Source organism: Epinephelus lanceolatus, chromosome 7 (genome assembly GCF_041903045.1).
Source record: "Epinephelus lanceolatus isolate andai-2023 chromosome 7, ASM4190304v1, whole genome shotgun sequence".
NCBI lineage: Eukaryota > Metazoa > Chordata > Actinopteri > Perciformes > Serranidae > Epinephelus > Epinephelus lanceolatus.
The window spans coordinates 36,923,909-36,943,762 of record NC_135740.1 but is presented as its reverse complement, the minus strand read 5'-3'; the positions used below and the strand labels follow the sequence as shown (position 1 = coordinate 36,943,762).

Sequence of the window (19,854 nt, the reverse complement as noted above, 5' to 3'; positions counted from 1 at the left end):
ATCAGCCAACACCACAGTGACTCACAGAGACTGCAGGCTGAGCTTGTAAGTTTTGCTGTCGATGGATGCGCTGGTGGTTGAGAGTCGCTGGCTGGTAACCACAAGCTGCTGATGGCAGGTTGGAGACAAACTGGCCCTGGAAGAAGTGGACAAAAACTTGTTGATCCCACCATATGCAATATAATAAGGAAGATGCAGTGAATTACACCATTTATCCATGTGAGAAACAGCCTGCTCCTGGGCAATAAAAACAACCACTGACATTTGTTTATTAATAGGCAGGGTGTTATTTGGCTGTTGCTGCATGTCACTCAGATCACTCTGACTTTAATTCAACACAAGGACAGGAGAGTGAGAGTTATTGAATTTATTTTTAAGGCTAAATGTACAATTTTAAACCTGAATGTTGCTTTTATTTATCTGTAGTCCACATCAGTAAGTGTGTGTCATGCAAACGTCCAAAGTGCAGATTCAGTGATTCAGACTTGAGCTGTTTGCCAAATTTCAAATTGGACTTTCAGTGACAGTTTTAGAAGAAGAAAGCAGACTGTGAAATGCATCATGACAAAAGGGGACAGTGTCATTTATTATTACTAGAAAATGTGGGATATTTTATAAAGTAGTATTTCAAAAGAGGGCAAAAAGCATTAATTTAAACACACCACACATTTTAATATTTTAAAACCCAATGGTTTTGTTTCTTCAGAATTCTGCAGTGATGATATTGAATTAGATTTTTTTTATACACAGCCTTTAACGCTGGTATGTATGACTGAAGTGATCTAATAATTCTGCTTATCCTCAAGATGTAACACAATAGGACATATGGCAAAGAATAATGATGCATAAATATTTGGCCACATTCACATAAAGCCAAATTCTAACTTGACTAAACTTTGCTAAGTTGTGTTTTGTCTTTTTAAACATGTTTTAAAGAAAGCCCAAACGCCCTTAACTAAAGGGTGTAAAAGTAGTTTGATAACAGTTCTAATTAATGGCTGTAAAATTAATAACAGCAGCTACTTTGCAGATATAACAGAACCACTTTGTGCAGTAACTGAGTCGAGGACAGGAAATGAAGAGTGGAAATAACCGAGTCTTAAAATCGAATATGTCTTCAGTTAACTGCAGTTAAAGCCGAGCTGAATCTGGTCGTCCGGTTAATCACAGCGTGTTTCAGGGTGTCAGATCTTCCTTTAGTGCAAATATAATGCTGTGCCACTGCATTTCTGAGACGCAGTCACACTATCATGACGGTGTACACACAGGATTACTTTTTCTATAATCATTAAAACATATTTAAGTTCAATAATTACCAGATATTTTAGCTTAGGTGTAGATTTCAGGGGGGACGAAGGGGACACGTTCCATTTGATATTTTGAACTTATGCATTTGTCTCCCTGATAAAAACATGATAGTAAAAGAGGACATAAACAACACCATAAATCGATGCAGAGAAGACACAAATCAGTGCATAAAAATTCACCAGAATGCAGGAAGTTTTCTGTAAGAGCACCCCCAAATCCCCCCGTTTCAACTATGTCCCACCTCCAGTGTCAAAACTAAACCCACGCCCTTGATTTTTGACGCAACATTTAACTGTTACATAAGAGAAATGATTTTACATTGTCTGATTTACACCTTGTGTGTGTGTCTATAGATCTTCCCTCCCCCCTCAATAACTGGACCACATGAAAGCACAGAGGTTTTATTGAGGAAACTCTAATTCCTGACTTCTAGCTTTGAACTGAACGTGGCATTAGGGGGATAAATGATGTAAAGCTTCTCCCTAAGTGGTCCTCTCCATAATATTGTGCATTTCATGCCCAAAGATGCCATGTTTGTACAGCTGGGGAGTCAGATCAGCGCGTAAAGTACGACATTAACTCTGCAAGCCTTTGAGGTTTTGTCTTCACTGGGGCTACTTTAATAATATGAATAAAAGAATAAAAAAAAAAAAAACCCACACTTGACCCTGTGGTGCATTTAAGTGTCTATTATTTGTATGTTTTGCTTGATCTGTCCTCCTGACTGAAATGTCAAACTTAACAGAGAAATCCAGGATTATTGCCTTAAAGAAAACTCATCATGCATGCAGGAGAGAGTCAGTTGGAAACCTTTCTGCTTCTGTTACAGCAAAACGAGCTGTTATCCGATCTTTGATTCTCCAGATAAGACAGGACGGACAGCCAGGATTTCACTCAGGTCACTAAAACAGCATGACCGATGAGAGCGTGAGGCAGGAGCAAGACACTTTGACAATTTCCACAGCGTTTTGTAATTCACCCTGCGTGTGAAGGGAGAATTGAACAACACAAAATGAAAAGGAGAAAAAAAAGAAAACTAAAACAAACAAAAGGTGTAATTTTCTATCTGAAGTTGGAGCCTGGGAAACTATCCTGCCAGGCTGCTCGTCAGACACAGACTCCGGGTGGCTGACAGCGGCGAACAGAGGTAAACGTCAATTAAGACGTTACAGTAGATGACAGGCCTAAAGAAAACAGTGCTGAGAGATGCCATCTGGGGCAGACTGTGTAAACTGAAGGTGTCTGAACACGATGCTTCAGATATGGCTAAAATGTTAGCAGCTTTAGACTTGTCAGGTTAACATGAAGAGGCATGAGGAAGACTTTAGGTAGCTGCCGGTGTGCCTGCAGGCTGCCTATTTATGAATTATTTGTGTTTTCTTTGCACGTTCGGCATCATGATTTTAGAGAATGCAACTGTACTTGCACTGACAAGGATGCATATGTTTCGTGTGGCCAACACGCAGGATCGGAGGTGTTTCTTGCAGCTCGGTAGGTCGGCTACAGTTAGCCTTAATGCTAAATAATACCTCTTGAGTGGCATTTTTATCCAGACAGTTTGAGCATGCGAGCTCTTCTCCTGCAGTAGCCTGCCTCACACAAACACAGACACATCAGAGAGCTTTTTTAGGATTGATTGGGTGCTGAGTGCCTTTTCACTGCTCTTGTTTCTGTTTTTAATGTTTGATTTTGTCCAATTAGAGAGCAAAACTGCTTAGAGACACCTCAAATATTTACATTTCAGCTCCTCAGAATGCACTTTACGTCACGACTAGTGTTTGGTGATATGAAAGGTTTCACAGTGAAATATACAAGCCAACAGGTAAACCGTGTTCTCAAAGATTTTTCAACCAATACACGGTATGTTTCCTCCATCAAATAAATTCATGAGTCTCTCCTGATGGATCATTTTTCCCCACGACTATTTCAAGGTCCATGAGAGCCGTGCTACTGATCTTTTCAGCATGCGTAATGTGTAGAAATTGATTTGGAGAGAAAACAACTCAGATGTGTGTTTTGTTTTCATCCTTCTTTAATAGAACTTCAGAGAGCAGGAAGTGTGTGCGTCATGAAATTCGCCCTGGTTATCTGCTTTCACACGCTCTGGCCAGCCGCCTGCCCTCAAACAGCACCAAGCCTGCACAGCGAGAGGGGCTGACACACAACACACACACACACACACACACACATATCATACACAGATCCGCACACAAAATATAGCTAACATACATGCAACAGACACCAGCAGTGGGCAAGTTTTCATGTCTTTGTTCAGCTAATGAACACCAGCAAGTCAATATTTTCACACAAAGCACACTTTTAAATCAAAGCCAGAGGCGTATACATATCTCATTTTGCAGTGTGTAAAAATATGTGAAAGCCAATTCTAAATTTAATCTGGAATAATTTTGCTGAGAAAAACCCGACCAGATCACGTAAATGTAAAGTTACTTTGAGGTGTTTAGAGCTGAGCTGAGATGGACGGTCAGTTGTGCATCTTGTTATGCAGAACTTCTTCTCAGGCCTTAGGTGAGGGTGAGAATGTGTGAGGTCACACCATGTGACCTTTAGCTGAAGTCGCTGGGCCGCCATTGGTCCAGAGCCAAAACCCCCAAACCCTCAACCACCCACCTCCCCCAGACACACAGCAGCCCTCTCTGCTGCCTGACCGCTGCACACACACACACACTCGGGCAAAGTGCTCAGAGGAGTTGTGTGTTTGTAGGTTAACTGTGTATCTCCGTCGCTGCAAACCTACATTTATTCTGATGCATATAATAAGAGTGTCGTCCATATACATTTTTCTTCAGAAGTGAACATGTGCATGAAAAACAAATTAACCCCCTATAACAACCTGAAAATTACTGACCCCCCCCCCCCCCCCCCCCCCCCCCCCCCCCCCCCCCAAGTCAAAGTCATGATCTTTGATTTTTTCTTTCTGGTTTTAGCACCAGAGTCCTGCTGTGATTTAATTTTGGTCTGTTGCATCACCTCCTCCTCAGCAGCCTTCGAAAATAAACTATTGATCAGAGCCACCCTGCGTGCTCTAATACATCCCAAATCTGTGTTCATTTCCTTCACCCATAACCCACAGCTCCCACACTTTGTGCTGCGTCTCAGCAGATAAAAACACAACCTAAAAGTGCAGTAATTTAAATAAAATGCTGGTTTGATATCCTCTGTGGTGGAATAGGAAGAGGCTTGGTTTGAAAACAAGGCACAAATGCAAACAAATGGGATTTTAATATGTCCCTAATCACAATTAATATCACTTCTAAATTATGTTTTTATCTTTGAAGCTTTAATTGTTGCCACATCTATCAAGTGCATGCAATAAATATATAATTTGCCTGCTAAATGTCATGCATTAGCTTTTAAATTTAAATTTTATTTTTTTAAAGAATTCTATCAATTTACGTTCATACTGTGTTTTCTTGGCTGCACACGCCAGACAACTTGTGCACAAACTTGTGTCTTTTCCCCAGATAAAATGCAATAGTTGAATCCCAGGCCTCATTAGCGTGTAATTAAAAAACATGCTCCCTGATACATCTGCATGCACCGTTATTACCAACCCGCCCCGAGTCTCTCCCAAACCCGCCGCTGCTGCTGCTGCATGAATATTGAGAGATTGTTAATTATTTAGATTGGAGGTGTAACGATACATGTTTGGATATTTGCACTTCCTCGCTTTCTGTTTGAATTCCCAGTGGAGTGGAGGTGAGAGTGTGTGTCGGCTCGGTGTGTTACTTCACATTGGATTTTTTTTTTTTAATCAGCTGGCGGAACAAATCTCACATTAAGATGTGCTAGTGTGTGTCCGAAAACCTGGAGCAGGACAAATATGAATTTGGTTTAAACAGAGACTTGTAATTGTGTTTTTTTTTCTGGAACATGAACTACATATCTATAAAGTTTATTATGTATATTTATCAGGTATTATTATGCGTGGGAAGCGTGTGGCTTTGCTTCTTTAAAGTGGTTTGACGCATAAATGACTGCAGTGTCTGAATTCTTTAAATAATAATTTCAGCTGAGCAGAACAGAAGCAGCAATGGTGCAGTGAAAAAGCTTATTTAGTGAGTTTCTCTATAATTAAACATGAGTGAACATGCAGCTACAGCAGCGATAAATGCACACGTGTTGTTTTCCATTTAGTTTTAATAAGTTCTTACCTTTACGCAGGCTGGAGAGCAGAGGAGAGAGCAGAGGAGAGGCTACAGGTCTGCAGTCCTGTGCGCCGTTTCAGCCAAATGAACATTTCCCACTGCCTCCTCTCTTGAGGTCATCCTGTGCTGATTGTGTCGATGTGTATTGAGACTCGCAGACTTGCGTATTCGGCCTCTACAGCAGCCGAGGCTTATCCCCCCCTGTCAGCTGATTATTGCTCCGCGTTACCGACTCCATCAAAAGGTGACACTCGTGCTACAAAAGCACCCGCAGCTTTTTTTTTTTTTTTTCTTCTTCTTTTTTTGTAAGAATCTAAATCTGGAGGGCGAGTTCATGAGTTCAGGCCGCAGGATGCGCACTGCAGCTCGGGAAATCATACATGTAAAACGAGAAGGATGCTTCTCGTGTGTTTGTTATTGAGCAGTTTTTTTGTAAAAACAACATTTGGACCAACTGTGATTTATTTCTCCTCATAATCACCCCCCCCCCCCCCGAGACATGACCTCAGGCCTCTTGTTGCATGACATCAGATCCTAAATCAGCTCCTTTTGCAAGGCGACCACATTTTTTGGATACTCCATAATTTGTGATGAGTGGTTTAATAGAATATTAACACAAACAACTCACATAATCAACAGGCTGAAAAATGATCGCATGGCAGCGCACAGTACACCCAGACTATTTACTCGCTTCTTTTATTTCCTGCCAGGACTGTTGCAGTGTTTCCTCCCCGGTGCCTGCGCTCTGCCTGCAGCCACAGAGCTCCACTTGTCCCCCCGCCTCCTCCACTCAGCTTCGGCCCACATACCTCCGTATCTGTCTCTCTCTCGGTGTGTGTGTGCGCGCTTGTTTGCTCAAGCTTGTGAATCATAGTTTCCCCCAGACCGTAGCTTTGTTTTGCTTTGGCGCATTTGCGCGCTATGGAGCATGACTTAAAAAGTGCCAAGATACAAAAGAAAACCACAGGGCAAAAGCAAACAGATGCACGTATAAGTCAGATAGGCTGCATGGAGATAATGCAGATTTCTGGAGCATATAGGGAACAAGAGTGGCATTAAAAATATGAAGATAAACTCTGGACCAAAAATGGATAATTTAGATTTAACAATTACATTTTATGGAGCTTAAAATATGAATTTAGATCATTTCGATTTCATAAAAATCCTTATTAAAGCAATAATGGGATCAAATGAAGATGTTTTTGTCTAATAATCCTCTTCACAATCTCCTCTGAGTTCAAACACAGGGAGAAAAAACAAACCCTAATGGACTGTTGTCACTGTTGTGTGGTCCAACTCCTGTTTGTTGATTCCCGTGTTATTTCAAGCACCAGTGGACCAGCCGAGGCTCTTGGCTGAGCAGGCAGACATGTATTCAGCAGTTAATCTGACGGAGCATCTCGCTCGCTATGTGTATTGGAGCGGGCCCATTGTTTTCCTCTATAGATTAGCCGCACAAGCACCTCACATAATCGAAAGGCTATAGACACACTGTCATTGCTTTACACTCCACTAACAGACTAACTAACACAAAGATTCAATAAAAATCAGAATGTTTTTGAACAATATATTTACTTCCATTAAATAAAACACAATAGTTTTTTTGGATGTTGAAAAAAAAAAACATAATTCCGTACCAAATAGTATACACAGAGCAAAAACCAAATAATTTGTCGCAGGAACATTTTTGATGCTTTTCTTTTTTTAAATCCAGAATTGCTATTCTAAATCGATATTCACACAGACATTAATAATAAATTTATAATATGTTAGAAACACACAACTGGTGCGTTTTTTTAGTATGTACATTCCCTTTTGTTTGCAAGCAAAACATGATTCCTTTTTAGGGTTTTTCTTTTTTTTTCTCTTTTTCCACATGCGTTGATAAATTGAACCTGGAGAGGACTGGAGGGTTATAGCGCATTCGCCTCGACAAAACAGGAGATGATAATTCAAATATATACAACCTTTTTTCAGTCAACAATTAACGTCCAAAAAAAATCCACCAGAAAAAAAACCCTCATGACGAGCTATGAAAAATAAAACAGGCCTTTTCTTTTGTTTTACTGTGGCGCAGTGTGGAGCAGGCCTGGACTCATCAAAAGGGGGAATAAAACCTAAAATCTCCCGTTTTCAGTTTTTGACTCCGACCTGGAGTTGAGCTTGTTTCAGTGGTTCAGTCTTCTAGTGCCCTTTTTTGAAAAAATGAAAAAGTAGTTGTAGTAGTCTCTTGTTCCTGTGGCCGGCTGTTTGTGATTACCCACACACTGCAAAAAATGACCACCATAGCAAATCACTTGGTCTTGTAATCACCCTCAGAATCATGTTTAATCTCCCCTAAAATAAATGGATGAATAATCTCACTTGTGTCTTTGAGATGTTTGGGGGATTTTCAAAAAACATGTGGCAATATCTCGAGGAAAAAGTCTGAATAGTGTCTTAAAAAGTCCAAGAAAATGCCATATGATCAAGAAAATTCCCAAAACACACGGAAAAGTACAATTATCTCAGCGCCAGATTTCCTCTCTCCCACTTTACGCGTCACTACCAGCCTATAATGACTTGCTAAGGTGGTTATTTTTTGCAGTGCAGATAGGTATTAGACTGGTCTGTCCACGGCGTATTGGCAAGCGCTCAGATTAGTGGCCGGATTCTGCACACTGGCGTATCCAAAACTCGAGTGCTGCTTGGCTTTCAGTCTCAGGCTGGCCAGGCTGGAGTTACAAGTGTCCCTGTACACATAAGGAGGGGTCGGCGGCGCGTAGGGACACGCCGAGGAGGGCACCCCGGAGTTGAGAGACGGGTTACTGAGGTTGTTCAAGTTATTGAGGCTGTTGAGGCTGGAGCCCGGCACGCCGGTGACCGCCGACGGCACCATGCTGGAAGTCATGGAGGATATAGAGTTGGGCGGCGAGAACATGGTCTGCGAAGACAGGGGGTTGACGTTCATGGAGTTGAAGAAGGGGAAGCTTTTGGTGGATAAAGAGGCCGACGTCAGGCCCTTGGCGGCCCAGTTGTTGTACGTATAGCTGGGGTACATGTCGTCGTAGGGCTGCATGAGTCCGTTGAACTGCGGGCCGAAGCCGTTTTTGCAGAGCTCGGCTTGTTGATTTCTTTCCCGTTTCCTCCACTTGGCTCGCCGGTTCTTGAACCAAACCTAGAGCAAAGGGAATAAGAGCAGGTTAGAAATAATCTCAGAGTATTGTATAATATTTTAAAGCCTTTATATTTATTGCAGGTGCTTATTCTACATTTTAAACCCAGGCACACTGTCTTTAATTTTCTGGCATTGGTGCTAAAATTAAATCACAAACATTTAAAAAAAAATCCAAACAAATTTAACGTATCTAAATGCAAACACTCTTTATTAATATTTATTTCCCTGTGCAGCTAATCCCGCTTTGATGCCATCTCTATCTGAGCAGAATACACACCGGGCTGTCACTGCACCATCTTTAAGTGGAGAGGGTGTGTATTCCTCTGCAGGCGTCCACAAACACGCTGACCTTAATCACACAGCACCAGGGCGACAATCGCAAAATACAAGCTTTGCACCTCTTTCACACGAACAGCAGAACACGACTGGTATCTGTCACCGACAAATGTCAACAACCTCAACTGTTAACAACGTAATAATGTGTAATTACTCTAAATAGGCAAATAAAAATAGCATTTGTCCTCTTTTATTGTGGAATTGCAAAACAGATTAAAGTGTGCCAAATTAACTTGTTCTTTAATGCGGTATTTTGCATTCTGTGCGCAGAGGGTTGGAATTATATTTAGCCTAATAGACAAACATATACAGTGTAATTAAATTGAGCATGAAGCAGCAGTATATTTAAACAAGACTCTGATTATTTGTTTTCCTGTTAAAAACTGTGTCCTACATTATTTTCAAGGAAATTTCAGCCGTGCGTAAAGTTTGCTGTCCGTGCGTAATAATACCAAGGTATGGAGTAGTTGTAGGTTAACCGGGCAATTGGCACAAATTACCCGGAATTATACACACCAATTGTTTTTGTTTGCACCCAAGGGACTACTCACCCTGACCCGGGCCTCTGTGAGGTTGGTCCACACGGCTATCTCCTCCCTCGTGCTCATGTCCGGATAGCGATTCCGCTGGAAAGTGGCCTCCAGTTCCTGCAGCTGCTGGCTGGTGAAGTGAGTCCTCTGCCGCCGCTGCCGCTTCTTTTTGGAGGGGTCGTCTGACGAGTCGTCGTTTTTATTTTGGTTCTTTTCTTTTTCTGTCAAGAGGAGAGAAGTTGATTCAGTCAGGGGTCAGAGGGGGATTAAGGCCTGTGTGCTACAGAGGGGGGACAGAAGAGAAAGAATCCTGAATCCATGACACTGCTGGGAAATGGATGAGCCGGACACAGTCTGACCTCACTCAGGAAAGAATGCTGTGATTCATAAAATAAACTCAATTCGTTTTTTAATTAATCTAAATCTGCATTTTCCTTCATTTTATAAGATTCTTAGCTGACCCTTTGATTTAATCTTAAAACTGAGTGTTACGAGTAAATACCTGACTTATTTTAGTTGACACAAGACAAGCTCTCTCTTCCCTTTACATAACACAGAAACTTTTCACTACACCACACTCACACCAAACTAATTATGTGTGACAAAAATGACAGCTGTAATCGCATATTTGCATGCACGTGAAACTCCTTTTGCGCCGCTTCATGGGAGCAATCTTTCTTCTTTGATATGAAGATGACATCCGCGGCGCCTTGCCGAGAACATCTGCACCCGGGGCGGTTCTTACCGACTGACTCCGGACTGGATGTGTCCGACACCGTGTGCACCTCTAACCGGTGTTTCGAGTCCACAGACCGCTGCAGCGGCTGTAAAGTGGAGGCCATCGCCAGAGCCGTGTGGTGCGCGGAGGCAAGTTTATTCCCTGTTAGGTGGTGGTGGTCTATGTTTAATGGATCCCTCATAGAGTTCATCGGTAGAAGATCGCAAAAACTGGCTGTCAAAAGCAGAGTAAGTCCCTTTAGTGCAGCGATGATAAGCGGAAAGTCCGTCTGCGGAATGTATTCAGTTCTCCAAAAAGCGCACAGCAGATGAGTTCCTGATGCGGCTGAGTTGAAGCCCTCTGTCTGTTTAAACTGCAAAATGCTTTAAAAGAGGCCATTGAGTGCTGCCATACTAGCATCGGTGGTAAACAGCGGCTACCTCGGCTGACTATCAGAGTGACAAGGACAGGTAGGTGATATTAGATCCAGAGGCATACACACACTACACCGCTCTCTGTTCATTTCAGCTGTTGCCTGCGCACTGCCTATGCGCCTCTCTCCAGACCTCCACGTCACCATGTTGCGCCCGCCCATATTCTCTCTGACAGGCACATCCATGTGGATATGACGGCGTGCCCAGCCAACCGGAGCTCGCAGAAACGAGATATGTGTGCCAATGTGTTTATGCCGGGGCTGGCGCTTTATTTTTCCTCTTCCAAATAAAAGCATGTAAAGAGAGATGGGACGCACGGTGTACCCGCGGCGCTCCGTTGCCGTTGCGCAGCAGCCCAAGACCAAATAAAAATGAAAATAACACAGTTTGGCCTCATTTTATGAGATGGGTCCAGTGGCCCAGTAAAACGATGCAGTTCTATTGATACCCAAGCTGAGCCGCCCTGCTCGCAGGCGCTGCCACCGCAGTTTACTCAGGGACTCAATGTGGATAAGGCGAGCCACCGAGCGGATTGTGTTGAAAGCCGTATGAAAAAAAGATGCACACTGAATATCAAACACAGCAGCCTGCTACAGCAGAGTGAGGACACGCGGTTAGAGGGAGAAATACACGGAATTTTAAAGGGAGAGATGTTAGACTGCGCCAGAACACTCTGTGCGCACTGACGCTGAGAGCCAGACATGTACAGGATGTTAAAGCTGGTTCAGCTCATACAGGCGGGCAGTATGGGGATGCAGAGTTTTAGTATCATGTATTCAGCAAAGGCAGTGAAGTAAATAGGTGGTAGAATGACTTAGAGGTAATTGCGCATCCCCGCTCTAATCCTCATATCCAGCTTCATACTTGGATGTAACGTGCCAAACTGACCTAAAGTGGTTTCCTATCCTCTACATCCCTGTATGCACCCCACACGCTCAGGAAAAGCATTGTCAGTCATACTAGTTGCCAAATGAGACGATCCTCTTGACCTCCCCAGAGTTGAGGTTCAAATATCCATTAAATCACAGCAGAGCCACAGTTAACCACACAGACTCGGTTTGTTGACGACGGATTACTTTATCTGGGTGCTTAACTGGATCTCTCTCCTCACTTTGCGATTGGACCCCTCCGTCGTTCTCAGCCAGCAGCACTCCTGTAGTGTTTTTTTTTTTAATCTGATAAGACTCTCATTTGCCTAAGAATTTCTGAAGGAGGACTTTTAATGAGTTTGAGCTGATACGCCAGCAATTTTTTTTAACCTATAACTCCCCAAAGATTGTGACGCGTTAAGGCAAAGCAAACACGTCTCATCAAACAAGTTTAATTTTCAAGGTGGTGGTGAGGGTGGGGGTGGAGGGGGGGATTGAGGGTGGAGAAATGTCAGATGGGTAACAGGTGATTGGAGTGATGGGCTGATTGGAGGACACGCCAGTACAATTAGTGCGACTCGTGCCAGTGTGCGTGCAAAATGACTTTAAATATTGATTATAATCTGGTCATTTTCTCATACCAGGACACAACTGCTTCATCATCACCATAATCATCATCGTCAAATAACACATTTCACATCTCCACGTGGCTAAGCGGACGCCCCATTCAGGCAGCACATTTGGACTTGGAGCTGTTAAGAAGTTACTGGGCTAATCCCGTGAAAGCCCCTGATATATAAATACCAGCAGACCATAGACTACAACACTCTCTCTCTCTCTCTTTCTCTCTCTCTCTCTCTCTCTCTCTCTCTCTCTCTCTCTCTCTCTCTCTCTCTCTCTCTCACTCACTCACTCACTCACTCACTCACTCACACACACACACACACACACACACACACCCACACACGGGCGCACTCTGAAGAGACTTTATTAAAACATGGGAGGCCAATCGGCCCTCGTGCACAGCAATAAAACCTTGTTTGGATGCACTGTGACTAATTTAATTAAGATGGTGCACATTTTAAGTCATAATTTATAATCATTAATGTGTCATTTTATAGCAATGGATTTATTTTCATTATTGGCCTTTATATATTTTAAACAGTGCAATAATACCCTTATTTTCCAAACCAAAAAACGCACAGAAATATTTTATTTTCAGCCCTATTTCATAATTAATTCTAAAAATACGCGTTTTATATTTGAAAATCAGGTGTTTTTATTAGAAATAATATTATTTGATGCCAAGCAGCGAACAGTCTGTTGCTTCTTTCTCCCTCCAGCCGTATTGTACTACTAAACTTGAAGTGGATTATCGGTTTCCTCTTCATTTCTACCTTCTGAATGCTTTATCTCTCTTCTGCGGATTACTGCGCGCAATAGGCCTCCGCCATTGAGGGCCATTAATTAGCAATTCAGTCAATATAGGGGGGGAGACGACAAGGCTTTTTACATAGGATTAAGGAGACATCAGATTCCTCCATTAGTATATTCCTCCTCACGAATGGGCTTTCATTATACATTTAGTTTTCCCCGGAGTCAATCCAACAAGCGCTGCATATATTACAGCAAAACAGTTGGCGCTGCTGGCGTGTCTATATTTGCAAGCATCACTCCTGACTCCCCCCTCTCCCTCCTCCTCCTCCTCCCCGCGTGCAATTTTTATTTTAGTTATCCTATTATGCTTAATCAATGGTCGTTCGCACTGTGCAGCTGTGAAGCTATGAACAGCCTGCCCTCTGCCACATGCAGCCCCATCAATGTCGGCTAAATGAGACAGAATGAGAGTTATCGGTTATTCGTTTAAGACCCTAACAAGACCTGATGTCATTTCCACACCACGTTGGAGAATAATTAATAAATCCCAGAGTTTGTAGCGCAAAGGATTTCTAGCTTTTGTTGGGTTTTATTTCTAGATGTTATTTAGGGAAACATGTCGCCTTAATGCGAAGAGAATCGAAGTATAAACCACATTAAAATAAATATATTTAGTCGCTGTACAGCAGCAGCCTCACTGCGCCAGAGGCCAGTGAATTAAAGCGCGTAATAAGATGTTAGTGGTCATATAATGTCCATCTTCTAATTACAACAAATATCCTCAGTGCAGAGCTGACACCCTGATCAATGCCTCGGCTGATGCTCTGCAGCTGCACATCCACATCCCACCACCAGGTGTCCCTCTAAGACAGCAAACAGCAGCAACTTCTCTCCACAGTGACCAGCAGACAGGCCAAGATATCTCAACATTTTGGACATCCATTGCAAAAAAATCCATCCAAAGCTGCTTTTTATAATTCCAACTCGAGTTTTACAATGCGAGTTGGAAGATTATTTTGTGAGAAATCAACTTTATTTTGCCCTTTTTTATTGCATATTTTAAGATCATATTTAAGAAACTGCACAACTGTTGGCTCATTACCAGTGCCACAACTGTTCACTTACTTTAAGCAACATTAGATTTTAAATAAAGTGGGCTGATGATGAGAAACCAAATCACCAGCAACCTTTAAACTCTACTTCTTTTGCCCTTTTCCACTGAGGGTGAGAACAAGATGAATATATGACTAAAACTGTGTGTTAATGGTAAATATTAACACTGCAGTCATCTCACTGTGCCCTCTGATGAACTGTCCTGCCAGCGTGGACCATACAATTATTAAAATAAAGAGCCATTAATTCAGTGGACTCCATTGAACGGTTCAGTAAATAAAAATAAGATATTAGGTGTACTTAATAAATAGGCTACCCAAACAATTAGCCTGTATAATTGTCAAGAGTGCCGTTTTAATGTTAATACAATAAAACAAAATAGATAAAAATGCTTCTATTTTATGTCTAATTGAATTAATTAAACAATCATATTAAATCCCTACAAAACCACATTTTATTATTTCTGTTTCTGTGTGATATCTGTGCTGTATCGATGATGCATGATGGATCAGATACTCACCTATTTGCGCGCAGGTGGTGGCCAGTTTGCGGCAGTGGGAGTCCATTATGGCAATTTAAGGAAAAACCGCTTCTGCAAAAACAGACAAAAGAGCCATAATTAGCCTTTAAGTCCGGTAAACAACCCCGCTGCGTCGCTCACTGACATCCAGGTCTACTTCTGCAGACAATAATTATTGGAGTCAACATAAGACTGAAAAGAATAGTAGTGTGCTCAAAGGATGAGTATTAGATTACAAGAAAAAAATGCTGGTGGTCTGGAGGAATATTTATAAATTGATGCAAAATTAAAATTGGCGGTGTAAAGCAGGCGCAGTGCTGATGTTATAATAAAGTAAATGCATCAAGGAAAGTTTGGATGTGAGCGTCGGTGGCTGCAGAAATATTCATTTTAATAAGTCTCACTCTGGTTTGAAAGTCTCTTTATTCGTAAAAATACATCAGTTATTAAGTTATTTCTGATTTATTTGACCCGTGTGAGAAGATAATTGCACATTCACTGAGCCACGGCAGAAAATAAAATGTAAAACCTCTGGAGTGGAGGAAAATAATGGAAACAAGATGATTTGCGTGGGAGAAAAATGAGTAATCTCATCATCCTGACGCTTTTACTTCACTTGATTTAAGACAAATGAGTGTCTAAAACTCCATTTTATCGCACGTCATGTATTGTTATATATTTTTCCCAGTGTAAGATTTATTATTTTACAGTCTGAATATTATAAAAAACGGCGTGTTCTGCACGAGCCGGATCTTGTGTTTTGGTGCAGGAACCTGCAGCAGTTGGAAGTGGAGTGATTCCGTAGTAAAATCACGGGATTAGAGTCTGATTGAGATGTCTGTCGGTGGGATATTACAAAATTCATTATCGCAGCCCTCATACTACCTCGATATGAAGTTACACAGATGGGGTTTTATTAGTCCAGGCTCACACTGTTTGCTTATGATAATTCAAGTCGGGGGGAATTTGCATGCAGTCATGCTGTTAACCATTTTCCTCAGCTCTTCTCTTCACCTGCTCTACATCATCTGTGAGGAGGCTTTTTTTCTTCCTTCCTTCTTTCTTCTTCTTCTCTAATTCAAAAGATGCAGATATTGGAGGTTAAGTTTTACGGCGTGTACCTGCGCAACCTTTCTTCTCATCCCTTGTCTGTATCCCCGCTGCAAAATGAAATGGTAGGGGTCAGGCTGTAAGGTGTAAGGTTATTGCATGCGGCTCAGTGTTATCTAATCAGTGAGATTTAATGAGGGGTCCCTCCAATATTTCAGCCTGCCTGGCTGCTCCGCGGCCTCTGAAATCACTATTATTATTTATGCATTTTACTGTATTTTATTTTATTGTGTGAAAAATATGGACACAATTTAAACATCGAAGGATTTAGTTTGATCCATTTTTGCCCTGTTGTTGTTGCAAACACACGTATCCCTTTAAAAATAAACTAAACAAACATTTAAAAATATTTAACACAAAAAAACGCGATAAATTTACGTTTTACGCAAAGAAAATCGATATTTAATTTAAAAACGCGCACACAGGAACAAGCATAATAAAATATATTTAACCCAAACGGCATTAAAGCCACTATTAATAGCCTTTAATCATAATAATAATTTCTAATCATGCTCTAATGGTGGTTTGGTGGTGATTAATCCCAGTAATAAATATTTATGTCTTACTGCTTCTATCATACCCCACAGTACAGGAGCGATTCAAAGCTACGGCTGCATTAATGTTATGATTATTTATATTAATCCCGCTCATCCATTCATTCTCACTCCACGGACGCGCTCTGCTCTCACCACCAACAGTTGATACGAACCAGTGACTCACGTGGCAGGAGGCCCAGTGCAGACAGAAAGCTGGCATTGCCTCACACTGGCTTTACTTCTGAAATTAACACAGTAGAGCATGAGACTGCAGCCTTTACCGGGAGATGAATCGACTAACCTCCACCATATGGCCCCGTATTAATTAAAGGCGTGAGACCGTGAACGTCGCCTCTTTTCCCCTCCATTTCCCCCTCTTCATCTTATATTGCAAAAGAATGCAGAGGAGGGTAAACACATTTGAACTCATGTTACTCTTCTTTTTTAATTAGCAGGGTTATTTATAATTTCTGTGGAGCGTTTACGCACCATTTTATTCCGACTGCTTTAGGAGAATTTTGTTTGGTACCACAATTTTACGCGTGATATTGAAATTTAGTGAACTTAAATGATGATTTTGGCGCACCAAGATGCGGGATGTGGTGCCAAAATGCGCAAATTTTCCTGATACTTTAATCCATATTTACCACTTTCCTCACACTTCTCACCAACTGCAGGGCAGTACGGTGCGGTTTACCCCCCGTCTTTGTGTTTCCCCACACTCCATCATCGCTGATGATACATCATTATCATCCGCCGACCTGTGAGGCGAACCCTGCCCTCACATCACTTCATGCGTCTTTATGGCACAGCCGCGGCTTTCTAAAGACGCACCAGCGACGCACCGACCGGGCACAAAAACACGAGGTGGAACAAATTCCTCCACTTGCATTAACTCACACATCTCAGTTTTATTTCTTTTCCTCCTCCCCTGCTGCACTTACCAGTTGTAGACACCGGTTGGGGTTTGGCTCTCCCAGCCGTCGGCGTTTGACTCTAAAGCGAAGAGATAAAATCCCACCGTCCACCGTCCAAACACACTCGAACACCACAAGTTGTGCTTGTCGCGAAAATTCAAGGCAACTTGAAAAGTCCACAAGTCTAAGTTTCTGCCCAGAAATGTGAGCGTCGCATGGATGTGGCTCCCCCCGCTACGTTTATCCAAAAAAAATGGAGAGACGCAGCGCTACCTTTTAGGATAGTTTCATTTATGCGCATAAATAACCATCTATTTACAGTGCGAGGAGAAATAGCGAAGGAGGCGCTTTCATCCGAGTCTCCCCTTGGTTCGTCCTCTTCTGTCTTCCTCAACTTTTTTCCCCTTGAAAGACGCTCCAAGAGTGGCGCATTTTTTTTCCTCCTTCTTTTGAGCTCGCAGAGGGACCCCGTGTGTGTGTGCGTGTGTGTGTGTGTGCGCCTTTTTAAAGGGGTGTGTTTGTGTATATATGCGCCTGTGCCTGTGTAGTCTAGCAGAGGGCAAACTTGGAGCCTCTCAACTTTCAACAACAATCAAACAAATGAAAAAAAAATCACGATGGCATCTTTAAAAAACACGCATGTTTATTAAAAAAAGAAAAGAAAAAAGAAAACACTGATATTGCTGTTAGCCCGCCCCGGTGCGTTCACGGTCACATTGCACCATCTGAGGTGCAGGCATGCAAAACATATAATGCTTCAATTTGCCTGAACCTGCAATTTACAACAAGCAACTCAACTGCTTATTATCCAAACTCAGCGTGCGCAAAATAAACACCAGGATTCACGACTAAACCCACGGACTGGTGGTTAATTTAAAGAAATACTGTATTTACAGTCACAGATACGGATTCCTGCAGCAGCCTATTATGTGATCAGCAAATTAATTACCGCCTAATTAAGCTTATTGTTTGAATATTCAAAGCACTAATTATAAAATATATATTTTTGAAAACGCAATATTTGTAATATTAAAAGGAAAACAGAAACCTATTTAAATGGATGCATTAAGGTTCCTTCAGGGCCAGACACAGCCCTATCGTGTTGCGGATTTATGTGCAGATGAAGTGAACAGCTGGCTCGGATGCAAATGTTCTTTATAGATCCGTTTCGTTAGATACAGACTGATTTTCCATTCAGCATCTTAAGTGAGGCGAGCAGACCGGACGTAGGCCCCGCGTTCTCCGCGCCTAATCCGTCTTTTACATTTTTAGTCATACTCCCATTAAACCAGTAATTAATGCGCACATCCACACGGGAATTTCCAAGCAATAGGGGACACTGAAGCAAAACAAACGCATCATCCAACCCCTCCACCCCTCGGCTAAAAAAAATGGTGAATCAGGAATGGTTTCAATCTTTGTGTCCCAAACACATGTAATAAATGCTGAGTGCAGCCTTATATAGAGTCATAAAGGAGGAATTATAAGAGTCATTGTAATTTTTAACAGCTGCTTAGCTCAGGTTTATTTAGTCAGGGCTATAGACATTAAATTAAGTCAGTTTTTAGCACAGATAAATTCCTCTTTTAGTCTTCAAAGGCCCAAGAAGGCCATATTTTATTAATTTTCCACTCGCGTAAACACACGTGCGGACACAGAGCGCCGGGTCAGATGCAAACCAATATGGGAAAAAAAAAAAAAAATGTGCATATTTGCCACCACACCTCGCATTGTTCTTCCAAATTTGACCCGTGCGCTTAAATATTAGATGCTGTGATATGGCACAGGCACGCATAAAAGCGCAAACGTGCACACGCTCACAAAAAAAATAAAAAGAAGCAAGTAAACGAGCCCATAGCCCGTGCAGAAGACATCAACCCTGCATCATGCACATCTTCAAATCACGCCCCGCCTGCACGGGGGAGAAAAAGAGGGGTGAGCGGAGTCTGGAGAGGCATGATGGTTCGGCTATATTCTCCTCTTACCTTCTTATACAAAGAGAAAAAAAGAATCAGTCAAGAGCCTCCTCTTTCTCACGCAGAAAGGTGCAGAGGAATGCCTGAAGTTCAGAGAAGGCTGGCGGGTATGAAATCTTTCGCCTCGGGGGCAAACCGGCGGCTTCTTTTCATTTCAAGCGCTTATCGATTCGCCGTTGTCATCTTTGGCGACGCAGAAGGACACTTGAAAGAATTTCTGATGGGGCTGTGATGTGAGAAACAGGGTGACCTGCTCTGCTGATGCTCTCTCCTGATTCTTAACGAGCACATCAGCCCCCCAGCGTCAGTACAGTTGGACATTTCAACTTTACACCCCCCACCCCCCGTTTCTCCTGCATACTGGAGAGGACTTTAAAACACTCTTTCCGGCTTTCCATGTGTATCAGCACGCATCCAAGCTTCTGCTTTAAAGAGGAGAGACGATTGACTGCCCAGCAAGTCAGCCACAACACAAAACTAAAACTTAGGTCATTGTAGTTTGGTGTGAACTTCTTATTTTGAAGTTTGGTTTTGAATCAATAATCTGCTTTTTTTGTAGATTTTCACTGTGATTGATCACAGCCTTTTAGCTTCACACCAGTGCAAACTTAGGCCAGGTTATACACATGTTATACTGCATAAAACACAACACATTAGCTCTTTAAGGCCTGGTTATTCAAAGTGACTAAATATGCAGTTAAAAGCAAAAAAGGTTTTCTAAAAAATGCACAAGCGTCCTAACCTGATATGCACACTCTCCAGAATATGGCCCTACATATCCATG

General features: G+C 42.1%; 1 protein-coding gene across 4 annotated transcripts in view; it reads right to left on the bottom strand.

Annotated features, from left to right (window-relative positions):
- Positions 1 to 7,030: 7,030 nt before the first annotated feature.
- Positions 7,031 to 19,854, bottom strand: part of pitx2 (paired-like homeodomain 2) — a 77,160-nt gene continuing 64,336 nt past the window's right edge. The window contains exons 1-4 of one of the 4 annotated variants that reach the window (XM_033632476.2): positions 19,080 to 19,099; positions 14,532 to 14,603; positions 9,522 to 9,721; positions 7,031 to 8,634 (exon numbers count right to left, since the gene is read on the bottom strand). In XM_033632476.2, coding sequence (XP_033488367.1) covers positions 8,077 to 8,634; positions 9,522 to 9,721; positions 14,532 to 14,577 — 804 coding nt within the window. In that variant the 5' untranslated portion in view covers positions 14,578 to 14,603; positions 19,080 to 19,099 and the 3' untranslated portion in view covers positions 7,031 to 8,076. Of the gene's footprint in view, positions 8,635 to 9,521; positions 9,722 to 10,245; positions 10,772 to 14,531; positions 14,604 to 17,121; positions 17,580 to 19,079; positions 19,100 to 19,854 lie in introns of those variants that run through there. The other 3 variants (XM_033632475.2, XM_078169497.1, XM_033632474.2) reach the window with 3 other exon arrangements.